Source organism: Chenopodium quinoa, unplaced genomic scaffold (assembly GCF_001683475.1).
Source record: "Chenopodium quinoa cultivar QQ74 unplaced genomic scaffold, ASM168347v1, whole genome shotgun sequence".
Taxonomy (NCBI): Eukaryota; Viridiplantae; Streptophyta; class Magnoliopsida; order Caryophyllales; family Amaranthaceae; genus Chenopodium; species Chenopodium quinoa.
The window spans coordinates 876584-896862 of record NW_018744128.1 but is presented as its reverse complement, the minus strand read 5'-3'; the positions used below and the strand labels follow the sequence as shown (position 1 = coordinate 896862).

General features: G+C 34.0%; 3 protein-coding genes across 3 annotated transcripts; all 3 read left to right on the top strand.

Moving 5' to 3' along the window:
• The first annotated feature begins 628 nt into the window (after nucleotides 1-628).
• LOC110692720 (anthocyanidin 3-O-glucosyltransferase 2-like) lies at nucleotides 629-2502 on the top strand. Its single transcript, XM_021869763.1, has one exon. The coding sequence runs from the start codon at nucleotides 838-840 to the stop codon at nucleotides 2275-2277; it is 1440 nt and encodes a 479-aa protein (XP_021725455.1). The 5' UTR covers nucleotides 629-837; the 3' UTR covers nucleotides 2278-2502.
• Nucleotides 2503-4173: 1671 nt separating this feature from the next.
• On the top strand, nucleotides 4174-4505 carry LOC110692721 (UDP-glycosyltransferase 71E1-like). The gene has a single exon (XM_021869764.1). It carries the CDS (start codon nucleotides 4193-4195, stop codon nucleotides 4496-4498), a length of 306 nt encoding a protein of 101 aa, XP_021725456.1. The 5' UTR covers nucleotides 4174-4192; the 3' UTR covers nucleotides 4499-4505.
• Nucleotides 4506-16174: 11669 nt separating this feature from the next.
• LOC110692719 (anthocyanidin 3-O-glucosyltransferase 2-like) lies at nucleotides 16175-18172 on the top strand. Its single transcript, XM_021869762.1, has one exon. The coding sequence runs from the start codon at nucleotides 16466-16468 to the stop codon at nucleotides 17915-17917; it is 1452 nt and encodes a 483-aa protein (XP_021725454.1). The 5' UTR covers nucleotides 16175-16465; the 3' UTR covers nucleotides 17918-18172.
• The last annotated feature ends 2107 nt before the right edge of the window (nucleotides 18173-20279 follow it).

The following is a 20279-nucleotide window of genomic DNA, read 5'->3' as shown; positions in this document are numbered from 1 at the left end:
AATATAGTATATAAACCATATAAAGTGCGCAACGTAGAGCGTGTACTATCATGCAAGCTAGATAAACCAAACACGTAACATAAACTAAACAACGTAATAAAATGTTATTCTGTTACACTATTATAGGTTCAAAGTTGATAAAGAACTTGTGATTTGGAGTTTTACAAAAAAATATTCCTTGAAAAATTCTTAGCAAATTCGAAGAGCTTCTTTCTTAGAAGGTGACAAACTGACAACCAAATTGTTTATATTTTAGGCCAAAAGATAAGCAACGACGTGGTTATTGCCCCAACAACAGCAATTCATTTCTTTTTCCCCGAGATCTTATCACCCGGCCTCTATTTCCCACCTCATCCATGACCTCATCTCTATAATAACTCTAATTTGCTTGGAAAACACTTTTTGTTTGTTTTATTAAAATTATAATCGTACCATTGGCAAATCTATTGGTACACAACTTTATTTATACATTAATATTTTTAATTATATGCTAGTAAAAGTTATAAGAAGTTTGATATGTGTTTACCTTGAGACAATCCGAATAACATAATCATTGGTATTTGAAACATAATTAACGTACTCTTCCCTCCGTTTTATATTATTTTTATTTTCTATTTAAATTTTTTTGAGATAAAATTAATCTGATCTACAGATTAGTTTAATATACGAGTATATGAGTACTACTTTACATATGACTTTAATATAAATATATCCACGTACTACCTATTATATACTTATATATATACTCCCTAGATGTTGCATTTAGCACAATCTTATTCATAACTTCTCAATCTTCCATCTTAATAAAAAAAAACCAACTGAACCAAAACTACAAAAATGGAGCTAGTGTTTGTGCCAACCCCAGGAATGGGCCACCTTCTCTCCGCCGTAGAATTAACCAAGCACATCCTCGACCGCGACCACCGCATTTCGATCGTTATTCTCATCATCAACAGCCCCACAACTTCCCAAACGCTCAACTCCTTCATTGAATCCCAATCACGTGACAACCATTACCCTACTCGCCTCACCTTCTGTTCTTTACCACCCCTCTCCAACCCTCCTGACCCCACCTCCTCCAACTTCTTCCAAACCCTCATCAACCTCCACAAACCACTCGTTAAAACCGTTGTCGAGGACCGAGTCAAGGCCGGAGCCGGCCTTGCTGGGTTTGTCCTCGACATGTTTTGCACTACCATGGTTGAAGTTGCTGATCATTTCATGGTCCCCTCGTATATTTTCTTCACTTCTGGAGTTAATTTGTTAAATCTTTTATTTCACTTTCAAATGTTGGAAGATGATCAAGGGGTTGACACTGCTACTAAATTCAACGACCCGAGTATCGAGTTCGATACACCCGGGTTCGTCAACCGAGTCCCGGGGAAGGTCGTCCCTGCGGTGTTCCTCGACAAGGAAAGCGGATCCTCCATGATTCTTAATCATGCAAGGGCGTTTAAAAAGTCCAAGGGTATAATCGTAAATACCTACATTGAGCTTGAAACATATGGTGTACAATCTTTGTTCGATCAAGTGGGTAAGAATGGTATACCGGCGATTTATCCTGTGGGTCCCATCTTGGAGCTCGATAGTAAGGGCCGAGGTGAAAGGGAAGAGTCTATTATAAAATGGTTAGATGATCAACCTTCATCTTCGGTAGTGTTTCTCTGCTTCGGAAGCATGGGAAGCTTCGATGAGGAACAAGTGATAGAGATAGCTAACGGCCTAGAGAAGTCCGGACATCGGTTCTTGTGGTCCTTACGAAAACCACCACCCGAGGATAAACTTGGAATGCCAAGTGAGCATGAAACATTCGAGAATGTGTTACCTAAAGGCTTTCTAGACCGTATGGCCGAAAGAGGGAAAATTATAGGGTGGGCACCACAAGTCTCGATCTTAGGCCATAAGGCCGTAGGAGGGTTTGTATCACATTGTGGTTGGAACTCGACATTGGAGAGTTTGTGGTTTGGGGTGCCTATGGCTACGTGGCCGCTGTATGCGGAGCAACAGTTGAACGCGTTTGAGCTAGTGAAGGAGCTTGGACTAGCGGTGGAGATTAGGATGGATTATCGACGTGATTGGAAGACTAGGAAAGGTAACTTTATGGTGACCGCGGAGGAGATTGAGAATGGGGTGAAGAAGTTGATGAGTTTGGATGAGGAGACGAAGAATACAGTAAGAGAAATGAGTGACAAAGGTAGAAATGCATTAGAAGATGGTGGTTCATCTCAGAAATGGTTGGGTCAATTTATTGAAGATGTTTTGAGTAATGTTGCTTAAAGTATTTGGTTTTTTTATGGACTCTACGTCATAAAGTGTTGCGAACTGATTGCATTTAATTTGTTAATGTAAGCTTTGACTTACTACTCATTTTAGCGTCTATTTATGTTATCTATCATATTATTTACTAATTTACATGTACTAGCTCTATATTTGACTATAATATTAATAATTAGATGAAAGTCCGTGTAACACACGATTTTTTCATCTAAGATTTTTAATTATTTGATTTATTGTATTCAATAATTTCAGACAAAATTATAAAATTTCAATATTTATTTTTCTTACTATAATTTATAATGAATTTATTAAATATAAATAAACTGTAAATATGATATTTTTTCCGTTATATAAAATCTTTAATGTGAAATGATAAATTTTTAATAATTTAAATCCTAAATCATTATTCATTGTTTTACCATATCTTTTATTTCGATAGAATCACTAACTTCGTCCAGAACCAACCTACTACGTCAATAGATAAATTGAACCGTGAAATGTTAGCCAAATTGAAATTGATATAAATTAAATCTTTACATTTTTATAAAATAAATCAATATATATAAAATCAAATCTATGCATTGGAATTTTTTCATCATCTCTAAAAATAACCAAAATCATCCATATATTAAGTATATAACATCTAATCGTATGCCATTAGATAAACAAATAATCGTTAAGTATCCTAAATAAATACAATGTAACTAATAATTATAAATATAAATTTAAACATAAGATTTTAAAAATTACCCGGACGTTGATGACCTAAAACTAACACCAAATTACTAACACAAAATTCGCTTGATGGAGTTTTGAATTGATACCAAAATTTTATTTGTGTTGTATGATGTGTTAGATCTGCATGTAAAAAAACATTTAGTAAATAAAACATAAACATATAATCGTTGAGTATCTCAAATTAATACAATGTAAGTAATAATTAGAAATACTAATTTAAACATAGGATTTTAAAAATTAAGCTAAAAATTACCCGGCCATTGATGACCAAAAATTAACACAAAATTCGCTTGGTGGGGTTTTTTTTGATACGAAATTTTGTTTGTGTCGTATGATGTGTCAATTTATAATGGTAGATATCACAAATTTTAATTTAATTATAATTAACGAACAATTTGTATTTCTTATCATAAATACTATCAAAATTTATCTTATAATGATAGGTATCAAACTTTAATATAAGTGTTTATCATTTAAATATTTTTTAGTATATTTTTTTTAGATTTCTTATACTCGTAGTATTGAATTAATAAATTTATCTTTTCCTATATTTTTACTTTATTTTTTTCATTAAAATAATTTAATTCGTGGATTATAATCTACGTGGCATTAAAATTTTAGATATATCAAATCTAATTCGTTACTTTAATCTAGGTGGTGACATAATTTTTTTATTCAAAAATAAAATACAAATCTTTCTTCTTATTGGTCGAAATAAGTATATTTCTTACGTGACGCTCCGAATGCTCTCCAAAAATGCCTACTTTATTTATGTAATAATATTAGATTTTATAGTGATTGATCATGCAAATTAATAAATATCAAATTGAACAATGAAAAATCATACAAATAAAGTAGTATAACTATTTTGTAGTCACATATCGTGACATTTTTGTAAATGATACGGAGTAGATATATCATTCTAGCCAAAAGGTACCAATAACTAAAGATGGTGTAATGGTTCATTAAGTTATTAGGCCAAAAGATTAGCTAGCAACTACATGGCTATCGCCCCAAACAGTAGCATGCAATACCTTTCTTTTCTCCCAAGATCTTATCACCTGTTTCCATATATCCCACCTCATCCATGACCTCATCTATAAGTCAAATTTAATTAGAAATCACTTGTTCGTGTTATTGAACTCGACGTTAGGAGAGTTTGTGGTTTGGGGTGCCTATGGCTACATGGCCGTTGTACGCGGAGCAACAATTGAACACGTTTGAGCTAGTGAAGGAGCTTGGACGACTAGTGGTGGAGATTAGGGTGGATTATCGACGTGATTGGAAGACTAGGAAAGGAAACTTAAAGGTGACCGCGGAGGAGATTGAGAATGGGGTGAAGAAGTTGATGAGTTTGGATGAGGAGACGATGAACAAAGTAAGGGAAATTAGTGACAAAAGTAGAAATGCATTAGAAGATGGTGGTTCATCTCATAAATGGTTGGGTCAATTTATTGAAGATGTTTTGAGTAACGTAGCTTAAAGTATTTGGTTTTATAATTTATATGGACTGTACGTCATACATAAAGGGTTGCAAACTGATTGCATTTGTTAATGTAAGCTTTGACTTACTACTCACCGTAGCGTCTATTTATGTTATCTATCATATCATTTCCATGTACTTGATATTTGACTATATATTTATAGTGATTCCTGTTGAGTTATTGTTGTTGGTTCATGGCGAGTTAATAAATATTAATTGAACAATGAAAAATCATATAAATATAGTAATATAAACATTTTGTAGTCACATATGGTGACATTTTTGTAAATGATAGATACGAACATTCTAGCTAAAAGTACAAATAAACTAAGATGGTGTAATGGTTTATTAGGCCAAAAGATTAGCTAGCAACTACATGGCTATCGCCCCAAACGGCAGCGATACCTTTCTTTTTCCCCAAGATCTTATTACCGTGCTTCCATTTCCCACCTCATCTCTAGAAGTCAAATTTAATTTGAAAACACTTGTTCGTGTTATTGAAATTGCAATCGTTAAAATTAATGATTGTATTTTAACAAAGGTTATATCCTCCCCGGTTTTTTTTAAGTGTAATAATTTTCATAAACAACTTTTCTTTAGTGCATTAATTTTTAAAAATGGAATCCTATGAATTTTTCTATGTCTATGATCCTCAATTTTTTTTATTCCTTTTCTTTCGCATCACTTTTATATAAATTATTCACCCACTATCTTCATTTTATAATTTTTAATTTTTTAACAAACTTTACTTACGTATAAAAAAAAAGAGGAGGAGTATAAAACTTTAGTACACTCTCTGTTCCATGATACCTAATCGTAGTATAATTATAGTAGTTGTAAATAATCATCATTATCATAACTAATTACAGTTTATAATTTGTACCATCCATGATTTAGTGATCGTTATCATAAGTAGCTCACAATGTATGAAACGATGGAGTATTGAAGGAGTGAGGAGATCGGGATTATAATTTTGCTTGTGTGGACGGATCCCATCCACGTACACTAGGATCATTTTGGGGATTTAGCCCATTATCAACACTTGGGGACTTGGGATTTTGTCTTGAAGTCTTGATAGTGAACTCTACAGCGGCATGGGCAAGTAGGGTAGAACCGGCAATTCTGACCCGATTGAATGACTCGAATCGAATGATCTGACCCGTAATCCGAAAATTGACCCAAATTCGAACTAACCCGACCTGACTCAAACACGACCTGAAGTGGAGTTGCCCGAACGTGACCCAATGTTCAAAATGACCCAACTCGAAATTGACCCGAAATTCAAAGTTGACCCGACTCGAAGTGACCCAAATTGATTGACCTGAACCGATATGATCCGAAGTGACCCGACTCAAATGACCCGACCCAAAGTGACCCCGATAGGTACTCATGTTTTGTTTTTTTGGTGTTTTTTTTTTTAATAGAAATTTACTCTAGTTTTCAATTATTATAATATAAAAGTTACTATTCAAAGTGAATTTACATTGGTATTATTGAAGATATTTTGAGTACTGTTGCTTAAAGTCTTATGGTCATTAACATGGACTGTATGTCTTAAAGTGTTGCAAAGAACTAACGCATTTTGTTAATGTAAACCTTAATTTAGTACTGTAGCTAGTGTCTATTTACATTGTCTATTGTAGTATCATTTAATAGTACTTTGTATTGTTGATAGTAATTGTTGAATTAATAAAATCTTTTAGGAAAATTATCTTTGGTAACACTATACTATTTAATTTTCTCAATGGTAAATTGCAAAAAATCTTATTCTCTTTGGTAAACTTGAACTATTGATTACCATTGATAAGTGTTATTTTAATAAAAAAAAACCTTAACTATAGTTAGTTTATTATGTTTTCTAATAATTAAATTATTATATAAAAAAAAAAATTCACTACTAGAAATAGGGAAATTTACGACGGACGTGTTCCGACGGACACGAAAATCCGTCGGAAAAAACGTGATTTCCGAGGGATTTAAGTTCCGTCGGAACTTTCCGACGAATTTAGATTATCCGTCGGAAATTTTCCGACAGAATTATATAACATTCTGACTGATTTAGAAAAAAAAAAGGGTTTAAAAGCAAAAACCCTACTCTTTCTCCCTTCACGCCTCTTTTCTCTTTCTCTCTCCTCTCTTCTTTCCTCTTCCCCTCTTTCTCCTTCCCTTCCTTCTCCTTCTTTCACCTTCCTTCTCCTTCTATGGCGCCCCTACTCTTTCCTCTTCCTCTCCTTCCTTTCCTCTTCCCTTCTTTGTCTTTCCTCTTCCTCTCTTTCTTTTCATTTTCAGTTTGGGTTATTTGGGTTTCAATTCAAAGTAAATTCAAGATTTTCAAGAAAATCAAGGTTTTCATGTCAAATTCAACCACGAAAACTCTAGATCTAGAGTTTTCATGGTCGAATTTGACCTTGTAAATCCAATTTCGACGGGTTTTTTTTTGTCAAAATTAAGGTACGTGTCTTTTTTTTCTTCTTAATTAACTTGTTTATTTTTCTGATTTTTTTTTTAATTATGGTGTTGTTGAATTATGGATTTTTTTTTTTGATGTTTTTTTGGGTGGTTTCGGTGGTTGTTTTGGGTGGTTACGGTGAGGTGGGTGATGGGTTTGGGGAATTGGTGGGAGGTGGGTTTCAGGGTGGTTTCGGTGGGTTTCGGGGAGGTGGTGGTTTCTGGGTTTTGAGGAGGATTCGGGGAGGTAGGTTTCGAGGTGGTGGTTTCGGGGAGGTGGGTTACGGGGAGGTGGTGGTTTCTGGGTTTCGGGGAGGATTTGGGGAGGTGGGTTTCGAGGTGGTGGTTTCGGGGAGGTGGGTATGGTGAGGTGGGTTAAGTTAGGGAAGTGGAGAGGCGGGTTAAGGTGGTATGGGGGCTGCTGGGGGGGGGGTCTGTGTGGGTGGTGGTTTGGGTGTGTGGGGGGTCTGTGTGGGGGGGGGGGTGGGTGGGTGGGTGGTGGTGGGCTGGTGGCGGGGGTGGGTCTGGGTGGGGCTTTTTTTTTATTTTTTATTATTGACTTTTCCGACGGAAATTTTCGTCGGAAGTAAGTAGATTTCGACGGAATTTTCCGTCGGAACCTTGCGACGGACTTTCCAATTAAGTCAAATCTGACTTCGACAGAACAAAATCCGTCGGAATGGACCTTTCCGACGGAATTTCCCTCGAAATATCCCAAAATTCCTACAAAAGGTATTGCGACGATGTCTTCCGACGGAATTCCGTCAGAAATGGGCATTTCCAACGAAATTCCGACGGATTTTTTTCCGTCGTTGATTGGCTGTTTTCTAGCAGTGTTTTAAAATAAAAAATAAAACCAAACCCCTCCCCCACCCAACCTAGCCACGAGCACCCCCCCATGCCGGCGGCCAGGCGTCGGCCGGCGACGCCCGACCTCCCCCACCCCCGGCTGGCGACGCCCATTTCCCCCACCCAACGCCACGACACCCCACTTCTCCCATTCCCCCACCCCGATTCTTGTTCTTGTATGCTTCCCTCAATGTTGACTTCTGCTTTTGTGACATCACTATCAAAACTTGGTCAAAATCCCCAATTACACCACCTTACTGCTAAATCCCCCCAAAAAACCCAATCAATTCAATCAAATCATCCAAAAACCTTAAAATTAAAAACCTTAGAAAAAGGAAATCTAAATTTGCTCAACCACGAGATCCTTAAGCTGATTCAACAAATTAGCCTTATGCTTTTGCATTAACCCATGGGGTTTGATTTTTGCTGCAAAAATTCACACAATATTGTAAATTGAATCAAAAACCGCAGTTCAAAGACATTAAGAAAGCTTGATTTATCGAAATTGGAGGAGATAGTAAGTGAGCGTCGCCGGTCGGGTGGGGAGCTGGGCGTCGCTGGTTGAGATGGGAAAGCAAGAGAGGAGGTGGGGGCGGGGGAGGCTGGGCGTCACCAGCTAGGGTTGGGGGAGGTTGGGCGTCGCCAGGGGGTAATGGAGGCCGGCACACCGACGAAGGTGAGGCTGGGCGCCGGCGTGGATGGGGGTGGGGGAGAGGTGGTTGGCTGTTGGGAAATGGGTTACTTCTTTTATAAAAAAAAATATTTCTAAAATAAATGTAAAAAAGAAAAAAAAAACCTAACTAACTATAGTTACATATTTAGTTAATGTTTATCATTAATGTTATAGTTGACTTAATATTAAAAATTTAGGTTTACCAAATATAATAAGATTTTTCGCAATTCACCACTAACAAAATTAAAAAGTATAGTGTTACCAAAGAGAATTTCCCAATCTTGTATTAATAATGAACAATGAAAAATCATATAAATATAGTAATAAAAACATTTTGTTAATGTAGGAATTTCTTTTGTTTTTTTTTTTTTTTTTTTTTTTTGACAAAAGAGCTTCATAAATAAAACACAAATTACAACTTAAGAGAGCTAAAAAAACAACTAAAAACAACCTATTACACCAAACTAAACACATAAAAAACCAATCAAAAACCATACGTAACGTGGCTGAGGCAACACACCCAACTAAGCCCACACAGGGCTTGCCACTTACTATCAGAGGAAGAACGAAGTGAGTAATTAAACCACAGAAGCCGTGCATCATAGCAAATACCCTGGAGCCTGGATAACCAAAACCATCTCACAAAAACCTTTACTTGGACCAAGAGCTTCCAAATGAACTAAAACCCTCAAGATGGACAATGAGTGCAGGACGATACTAGTGAAGAGAACCGAACCTTACAATGCCTCCTTATCAAAGAAATGAAGTAGAGACAACCCGATTGAAAGTTGAAAGCACCCCGTTGCTGAAAAAAAACACTATAACATGACTCTACTCTTAGGGATATAAAAGCATAACTACCTCCTAAGAGTCCGGGAGCCAAACCAAGAGAGCCGTATGTTTTAACGATATTAACAAAAATCTTTGTTAAAAAATCAATATCTAATTTTGAATAGCGCTCTCTCTCTCTAGAAACCCAATCCTTATCCTTCCACCGCTTCCCCATCTTTTCACTCCCTGCTCGCCGGCGATCGGCGCTTGTCTCTTAGCCATCGTCGGCGAGCCATCTTCTTCAACGTCTTGCTTTATTTATTTATTTTTTCTTTTCGTGTTTCTTGGTATAGAAATAAAGGAAGTTGCAGAGAGGTTTTGTTCTTAACAATCACCGGGGTTTCGCAGCGTCATCAAGTGATTTAGTTTCTATTCAACCAACGAATTGAGGATCAAGGCTATTCTTAACGCCGTCGCCGAAAGGAATTTAGTTAATTGTTTTCCCGATGGTAAAGGTGAAGTTAAGACTAGGGTTTTACTCACTTAATCCAAGACTAGATTTGGATGAGGCGGTCTTCTAGCGTTGGCTTTGACGGCTGGATGTGGTTCGTTTCTACCGGGGAGGAAGTTGTTTTAGGTACCTTTGCTTCTTCCTAGTCTCACGAGTCTCTTTGTGAGCTTTTTTTACATTAGTAGTTGTTTCTGTTTTTGTTTTGGCCGGTTAGTTTCTTATTTTGCCCTGTTAATTATGATTTCATTGTATTTTTGGTTTGACTTGCTGTTTATTTTAGTCCTCTTTTATACTCTTACTCTATGTGTTTATGAGTCGAAGTTTCTTAAAGTAGTTCTAGGTATGGAGGGTTTCGAAGTGGTGTCTTTGTATTTGGAGTCTGGTTGGTTTGTTTTGGCCTATATTTTAGGGGCCGTAATTTCCAAAGGTACTTGGCTTGTTGGTTGGTGGTCCTGTTAGTTGCCTCTTCGGGGTGGGACTATGTTAGGGGGAGCTTTCAATTTGGTTGTATGGCTCCCCTTGTTGGTAGTTTGGGCAATTTCCTCTGCTTTGGTGTTCAGAGGGTGGCGTTTTATTTGCGGGTGAAAGGTTTTCTCTGCATTTGGAGATTGCAAGGAGAAGTTAGCTTTGAGGAGGGAGGTAAGTTTGTTTTTCCTATTGCTTCTTTGTTGTGGGATGATTAGGATATTCATGTAGTTTTCATCATCCCATTGATAGTGTTGGTGATGACAAAGTCAGTCATCGCTGTTAAATTAAATCTTGAAGGAGGCTCTCCATCTTTAATGTTTGGGGTAAGACAAATCCTCCATTTTCTTGCGTTCTCTCTTGATAGAATTGCAGGGAAGTCCTCCATTTTCTTGTTAATGTAGGTTGATGTTGATGAAAGAGAAAGTTTTTGTACACACCTAATACGGAGTACGTAGTATGTGTTTGCCGTGACATTAAATAGTGTAATGGTATATTAGGGCCAAAGATTAGCATTTACATATACATGGTTATCTTCTTATTGACCCAACAGCAGCAATACCTTTCTTTAAACCCAACATTTTATTACCCTGCTTTCATTTCCCACCTCATCCATGACCTCATCTCTATATGGCATTGTTCACTTCACCATATTTTTGATAAACTGAAATTATTTTTTATACCGATTGTCTATTATATATCTTCTTTAAATTTACCGATTTTTACTAACTAATCCGAACTTATTTTTATAGAATGTTATTTTTTTTAAGGTGAAGTGAATTCGGCCGCCGAAGTCTAATTTATAATTAAAAAACACTTTGTTCTTATAAAAATTGCAACCGTTGAAATTTGATAATTATATTTTAATAAAGGTTACACCCTCCTTTTATTTTTTAAAGTGACGTGCAACAATTTTCATTAACTTTTATTTAGAATAATAGTTCTAAAAATGGAAATCCCATGTATCTCTTTATGCCTATGGTCCTTAATCTCCTCAATTATTATTACTATATTTAAGCCCGTGCAATGCACGGGTTTTTATTAATAGTTAAATTTAATATTTAATATTCAATCGTAATAACAAAATATTAATATATAATATTACTATTTTTTTTTAATATTATACAATTAAAGTTTACACATATATAAATACGGTATATTTTGTAAATTATTTGTTTAAACAACCATACAAACCAATCCTTGAAGAAAAATAGAAAAATATAAACCAATCCTTGAATAAAATATGTGAAACTGTAATCTTCCAAGCTTCCATCATCCTTTGTAAATCAATCGTTGATCGTGCCAGTTGATAAGTTGCATAATTAAACCCGCCCCCTTGCAAAATTAACACTTATGTTCATCACATGGGACATCAGATGAGTTTATCTAGGATTTAAAAAATATTGGATTTCAAATGGTGATAAGTTTATTATCAGATATGATAAATTTTGTAAATGTAGAATTTAATCTTTTAGACAAATAAATGATAAATAATGAACATGTTTTTATTTTTATTATTAATTTTTTTTTTTGCCAGAAAAAGAGAAAGGATATATTTTTAATTTCAATGACTTTTCTTATTTTTTGTATCTATTACAAAACTGATTTTTTTTTTGAGAGAAAACTATTTTTTTTTTAATTGAACGTGATTTCATTTTTTTAATTATTATTTTTATATAAAATATTTTATTATAATCACTTGTCATATTTTCATTATTTTTTTTTATCTAAATCCAATTTTTTTTTTTAAATATCAATTGAACGTAAATTTCATTTTTTAAGTTTAATAGTATTTCTTTTATATATACGAAATAAAATAAATTATTTCTTTTCTCTTAGATAAAATTCCCAATTTAAAAATATTGTATCTTATTTTTATAATTAATTTAAACCTTTAATTTTAATCTTATGTGGCGCTTTAAAAATAATAATCCTACGTGGCATAATCTTACACGTTACGCTCTAAAAATACTAATCCTACATGGTGCTCTAATAATTTTTTAAAAATCAAAATTGTGCGTGGCTCTCTAAAATCTCGAGAAAAACTCTCCTTTATATATATACACTAGTTTTGTGCCCCGTGCGATGCCCAGGTTGTTTATTGAATTTTAAGATAAATTTTTTTATCTAAATTACATATGTTATTTGAATTTTCTCCCATGGATTAATAATCACTTAGACAATCTTACTCGTAAACTAAAAAATATAGCAATACCTCTCATAAAGATGTTGGTGGTTTTAAGAAAGAGTTTGGGCTGATAGTTCTTGAAAGCGACGCAAGTAGCATGGTCAGAGCAATCAGAATAAATCAGTTTGGAGTTGCACCTATTTTCATATTATTGGATGAAATTTCTAAAATAAGTTGTGATTTTATTGTCTTTTATTTTAGCAAGATGGGAGATCAATATGAATTCAGAATACTTACGTATGATTTCCTCTAAAGTCTTCAAATTTTGGCGAATCTTGATTTATTTTAAAGTTTGAAATATTTGTTAAGTCCCTTATTAAAGTCTTCAAACTTACGTATGGGATATCTGTAATTTAAAGTTTGAAATATTTGTTAAGTCCCTTATTAAAATATATTATAGAAGTAAATGGATTTATTTTGAAGTAACGAATATTAGGATATATAATAGAATAATAAATTTATAAGATAATTATTAAACCGCGTGTGGTTGGCCACACCATATGGCCGGTTGTAATAATTACGAACAAAGTAACCCCTATAACACTGATCGAGTAATCCCTATAACACTGACGAAGTAACCCATGTAACACTGACAAGTAATCCCTGTAACACTGACCGTGTAGCCCCTATAACACTAACGATGTAACCCCTATAATGCTAATCGAGAAAACCCCATAACATTGACTGAGTAAACCTATAAAATTGACGGAGTAACCCCTATATAACACTAACTAAGTAACGTCTGTAACACTAACGAAGTAACCCTCACTATGGCTAGCCACACATAAGAATGTGTGATCATTGAAAGTTATAAATTAACATTTTTTATTTTTGAATAAAGCTATACCGTAATTTAAAGAAAGCAAATATTAAAGTAGAAAGTTGGGTTTGGCAGAAGTGTAATGTAGGGCCGTAGAAGTAGTAATGTAGAACTAAAAAGAACGGTTGTCTAAAGCTGTGATCTCTTTTCATTTTCTCTAAACATTTAGAGAGAGGCTGATTGCATGTTAAGACTTACGGAGAACGTTTATATATAATAACAAGTCAATTTGATTTGTTTTTTTTTTGCTTTTATACCTCTTTGGATCCGCCATCTGTATAGAAATATTGGTACGTTGTAGAAAATAAAATTCTAAACCAAAAGTTTTATTGAAAATAAAAATCTAAAATAACTTTTTTATCCTACTAAATCTATCCAAATTTTATTGAATATAAAACTCTAAAATAACTTTTTTATCCTACTAAATCTATACAACTTTTATCCTATCCTTTTCTATAAAAAATATATTCAAATAAATCCTACGTGTCATACTAATAATTAATTGTCGCCTACATGGCGCGACACTTCGCAAAAAGTTGGAATGTCAAGTGTCGTTGTCTCGCGGTTTGGCTAAAAGTTTAGCTTTATATATTAGTTACTAGTTTTGTGCCCGGGAGATGCCTAGATTGTTGATAAAATTTTATGATAAACTTTTTGGCTTAAATGTTAAATACGTCAATTTGGACCTACAATATCATATAACTTATATTTATATAATAGTGCACTTCTGTAATATTTGTGTGTGTGTGTGTGTGTGAATAGGTATCTATATTATTAATGACTTGAAATTTTTGTTATTGAACTAAAATTATTTCTATTGAAGTGAAAATATTTTTATCAAACTAAAATTAGATTAAAACTTATTTTTATTGATTCTCTATTACTTTTTAAATAAATTAAATATATTATAATGTATCTTATTTTAAATAATTTTTTGAAACAAATTTTATGATGGAAATAAAACCGAGTTATAGGATATTTATTAATAATCTTTATTAATTTTGCATATATGAAATATAAGAAGTATATCGACAATAAACTCTATACATTTTTATCTTAAAAAATTTATCCAAAATTGGCTTAGTTAGAATCATATACATCACAATAATATCTATTTATCGCTTATATGGCTTGACACTTGGGGAAAAACTAAAATACCAAGTGTCGCTGTCTCGTAGGCTGGCTGCGAGACCGACTTTATTTATTAGTAATATGAATAATATTAGATTATTATTATTATTATTATTATTATTATTATTATTATTATTATTATTATTCACAAACTTATAAAAAATTATTCACCCCTTTTTTTATTTTTTTTTTATTAACGCCTCAACAAGCTCCACTTACAGAAAAAGGGAAGGAGTATAAAACTTTGATACAGTCTCGGTTCCATAATACCTTTTTATATATAATACCTAATCGCAGTATAATTATAGTAGCTATTAGCTTAATCATCATTATTAGATACGAACTGCAATTTATACAATTCCTCATTTAGTCATCATTGACTTTTACTAGTAGCTCACGATGGAGGAGTAGTAAGGGAGTGAGCAGATCAAGATAATATATTTGCTTTGTGTGGAAGAATCCCATGCACATTATATACACTTGGATCATCTTAGGGATTTAGACCATTCTCAGCAATTGATGCTTGGGAATTTGTCTTAAAACCATCTTCATTGGTGAGACTCAACTTTGAGTATTGAAATACAAAATGAGTTATTTTTTTATCTCCAATGGTGATCAATCTATTTTTCAATTTAGCAATTCAATAGATTGACTGAAATACGGAAAAACAAAAAAAAAAATAGCATTGAATGTGGTCTAATTTCTCAATGGTGAGACTCTTTAAAGTATACTAATATCCTTTTCAATTTATGGCCCACTAAATCCATATTGTAAGTTTTTCAAAAAAAAAAAAAATGAAAAAAATAAATAAATAAAATTAAAACTTAAATAAATTACAAAATATATTATAATATTAATAAAAGGCCCACACTTTTTGTCAAATGAGACTCAAAGTTGAGTATCTAAACTTAACAACTTTCTTTTGGAGTTGCTAAATTTAGATACCAACTTATTGGTATCCTTCGCAAAAAATAATCTCTCCTAAAAAAACTCCCTTTAAGTCTTACATTAAAAATGGTCTAATAGTGACTTCTCTAGTGCGGCCTGCTTTAACTTTTTAAGAATTTGTCTTTTTTTTTCATGTAACAAGTGTACAAGACAATTAAAAAAGTTGACACGGAAACTAAATTTTTGTAAACACTTGTATTTCATCAAAAGTTACTAATCTAATAAAATTCCAAGCAATAAAGTTTTATATAAGACGTTACATTGATTTTTATCGTAAAATGGTTAATAAAAGTGTAATAACATTTTTTTTATAGTAATTTAAATCTATTTAAGAGTAACTTTTAATTTGTAATGAGTTTAATTTTGTTTAATGTGTATTTTCTTCTAATGAATACATTTTAAAAAGGTTATATCATTAATCTTATGCATTATAAGTGTTTATTTAATAGTAAAATTTATGTTAGGAATATGTAAGTTTGTATTATGATAGGGTAATTTTATATACTGTTAGGGCAACTTTAACCCGTCATAATAAAAAATTTGTGAATTATTAAAAATTTCTTTAAGTTATTTGCTTATTTCAATAGAAAATTGAAATTCCCATGAATTATGATTGATCAAGATATTCTTAATTGGTAATTTAATTTGTACTTCCTTGGTTCTTTTTTACTTGACCTGTTTCTTTTATCACGCTTGTCAATGCAAAACTTTAACAATCAATAACTTTAATTCTCTATAAGTAAAAATTATAAAAGTTATATATTATGATAGTACTTATTGAGACAAATTCAAAAAAATCCCACATGAATATATTTTTTATTAAATATTATTCACAAAAGACGGTCAAAGGAAAGATCATGAATAGTGTAAAAGTCAAAGCTGATCAAGTAAAAAAGAACGGAGAAAGTATGTTTCGTGGGAAGTTAAAATTTCAATTTATTTCAGCTTCCTCCAATTTTTTGGCTTTTTATGTCTATCAAACGACTATTCAAATCAACAATTCCTCCTAAAAAAAAAAAAAAACTTTGTACTACTTCTAGAATATAGTAAAATTTTACTCTCTATTTACGTATAGTATTATATTATATATATACTCCTCCCTGTAGCATTTGTATAATACAATCTTCTTCCTATCTTCTCACTACTCCATCTTTAAAAAACAAATGGAGCTGGTGCTTGTACCAACACCAGGAATGGGCCACCTTCTCTCCGCCGTAGAATTAGCCAAACGCATCCTCGACCGCGACCACCGCATATCGATCCTCATCCTCATCTTCAACAACATCCCCATGAGTTCCCAAACGCTCAACTCCTTCGTCGATTCCCAATCACGTGACAATGCTCACCCTACTCGCCTCACCTTCTATTCTTTACCACCCCTTTCCAACCCTCCTGACCCCACCTCCCCCAACTTCTTTCAAACACTCATCAGCCTCCATAAACCACTCGTTAAAACTGCTGTCGAGGACAAAGTCAAGGCCGGCAGCCTTGCCGGGTTTGTCCTCGACATGTTTTGCACTACCATGATTGATGTTGCTGATCACTTCATGGTCCCCTCGTATATTTTCTTCACTTCCGGAGCTAGTATGTTAAATCTTTTATTTCACTTCTTTATGTTGGAAGATGATCAAGGGGTTGACATCGCTGCTAAACTCAACGACCCGGATATCGAGTTCGATGCAGCCGGATTCGTTAACCGGGTCCCCGGGAAAGTCGTCCCTGAAGGGTTAGTCAGCAAGGAATTTGGGTCTTTCAGGTTTCTTGATCAATTTTGTGAGTTTAAAAAATCCAAGGGTATAATAGTAAATACGTTCACTGAGCTTGAAACGTTTGGTGTACAGTCTTTGTTCGATCAAGCGAGTAAGAATGGTATGCCGGCATTTTATCCTGTGGGTCCCATCTTGGAGCTCGATACTAAGCACCGGGGTGGGCACCGAGTTGATGATGAGGAGTCCATTATAAAATGGCTAGATGATCAACCTTCATCTTCGGTAGTGTTTCTCTGCTTCGGGAGCATGGGAAGCTTCGATGAGGAACAAGTGATAGAGATAGCTAACGGCCTAGAGAAGTCCGGACATCGGTTCTTGTGGTCCTTACGAAAACCACCACCCGAGGGTAAACTTGGACTTCCAAGTGAGAACGAAACATTTGAGGAAGCATTACCTGAGGGCTTTCCAGACCGCACGGCTGAAAGAGGGAAAATTATAGGGTGGGCACCACAAGTCTCGATCCTAGGCCATAAGGCCTTAGGAGGGTTCGTGTCACATTGTGGTTGGAACTCGACATTGGAGAGTTTGTGGTTTGGGGTGCCTATGGCTACATGGCCGTTGTACGCGGAGCAACAATTGAACGCGTTTGAGCTAGTGAAGGAGCTTGGACTAGCAGTGGAGATTAGGATTGATTATCGACGTGATTGGAAGACTAGGAAAGGTAACTTTAAGGTGACCGCGGAGGAGATTGAGAATGGGGTGAACAAGTTGATGAGTTTGGATGAGGAGACGAAGAACAAAGTAAGGGAAATTAGTGACAAAAGTAGAAATGCATTAGAAGATGGTGGTTCATCTCATAAAAGGTTGGGTCAATTTATTGAAGATGTTTTGAGCAACGTTGCTTAAAGTCTTGTGTGTAATTGTCTATTATTATCATTTGTTTATGATATTTGTATTAATCATGTACTTTGTATTAGATTGTTATCCATGTTCAATTTATCAAGCCGTATGTTTTCTATTGCAAACTAATTGCATTTAGTTAATGTAAACCTTAACTTACTACTCTAGTTACCGTATACATTATCTATCATATTGTTTTTTTTTTTTTTTTTAACAATTAAATCATCTATCGTATCATTCATATGTTATATACAGTACTTTGTATTTCAGTATTTCTTTGTATGATATAATTGACAATTAATAGTACAATTAGTACTTACTGAGTTGTTATTGGTTCATGTCGAGTTTATAATTAATTATTAAATTGAACAATGAAAATTAATTTATAACGCAACGACAGTAACATAACCAATTTATTTATGTAGGTGGATCGTGGAAACACGTATACTATGCTGATAATAATGTAAAAATTTTCTAGCACAGCCTTTATTTCTTTTTTCGAAAGCTAGCACAGCCTTTACTTTAAAAGGTCTTATTCATTCATTTGTTTGTTTCTTGTTTGGAGTATATGGTTGTAACTTTCAAGCAAAACGTAATCTAGAAGGCCTCTATTTATATTATTAAATAGTTCCTCTGTCTCATAATATAGTTCCTATTTTCCTATTTTGGAGATTCAAAATGTTGTTCTTTTTTCCATTTTTGAATAGTATGTAAAGATCATTATATCCTCATTTTTTTAACTTTATTCATTGTACTTTCTAAATTATCCTTGAATCTTACAAGTCTTGTACTTTTTTCTCTTTCTCTCTCTAACTTTTGTCTATAATTGTACTTTTCACTTTTATTAATGTATTTCATTCACTTTCTCTTCCTATTTCTTAAATATCGTGAAAAAACACAAACAGGTACTATATTATGGGACGGAGGCAGTACCTGGTTTTTCGTGGCACAGATTTGTACTCCGTACTTGTGATAGTTGTGAACACCTTTGAATTATTTGTTTTAAGCACCTATGATATTGACTATATATTTGGCAAAGCTGACGTGTAGCGAGTCGAGTAGCACACTACTAGAATTCGGTCAAATTGTAATCATTTTTCTACAACCGTCATTAAAGCGGGCGCAAAATATGAAATTTGCGACCGATTTTTATGCAGTCGCAGAATTACGACTGTTTTCAAAGCGGTCGCAGATTTGCAACCGTTCTGCGACCGACATTCAGCTATTAAACCTTCGCAAAGGTGGTTAAACATATTTTTTAATTAAAATACGTGTGTAAAATAATTTAAAATAAAAATAACCCAGTTGCAACCGCTTTCGCAAATTGTACAAATTGCGAGCCTCTGCTTGAATAAGCCTTCTTTTTAGAACGGGTAGGGAACCTGAAGTCTGGCAGAAAATCCGAATCATAGTTAGCAGTTTGAATAGAACCGGTATCGTAGCGGGAAGCAAGGCAATGAGACTTCCATTTTTTCTTTCGTCGAACCACGAGCTTGTGGTCCTCCTTTGAGTGTGGGCCGCCTCCAGGCGGGCCATCGGGCTTCCCCTTCGGGGTGTACAAGAACGACTTTCATCTGGACTTTCCAGATGCTGAAATTAATCTTGCCGTCAAATTTCTCAATCTCGAACTTCGTGAATGAAGACATCTTTAATGTGTATACACTCTAATCAACCTTTGGCTCTGATACCACTTGTTAGGGTTGGTGAGTGCACAGCAGAAGCGAAGATGTGTTTGATTGAGAAGTATAAATTGAATTGATAATTTGGCAAGATAATTAATATAAATGAACACACGATTTTATGTAACAACGAGCAATTTTATTCCACTATTTGAAAGTAGGAGAGTATAAGAACCCTTGAGGGTGATTATTACAAGAGAACTCTCACTATAAGAAACTTACAAGGCGTATTATGATAGTAGTGGAATATTACAAGGAGGGAGAATAATTTTGTAGAAAGGCTTGTGTTTGGTATGGCTTCTTGTGTTGTGTTGTTGTTGTTTTGATTGAATGCCCTTGACCAATATTTATAGGTGATGATGGAGGTTTCTAGATTCTTATGGAAATTTCCCCATAATTATGCCTCTTATTCTAGTGGCTTCCACTTAATATTCTAGGGAATATTAAGATTATAGATAACTCTAGAAAAATCAAGTGCAATCTTCTCTTGATTTTTCATGAAACTTCTAGATTATACTCCATTGATATATAATGGGCTTATAAAATTTGGGTCATACCCAACAAGTATCATTCTATCTACCTAGACTCTGTTTGGTGGTAGCGTTTGAGATAGTGATTAGTGTTTTGACCAGTAAAAACACTACTAGAAAAAAAAAGCAAAATAAGAGTGTTTGGCAAGGTAGCAGTGT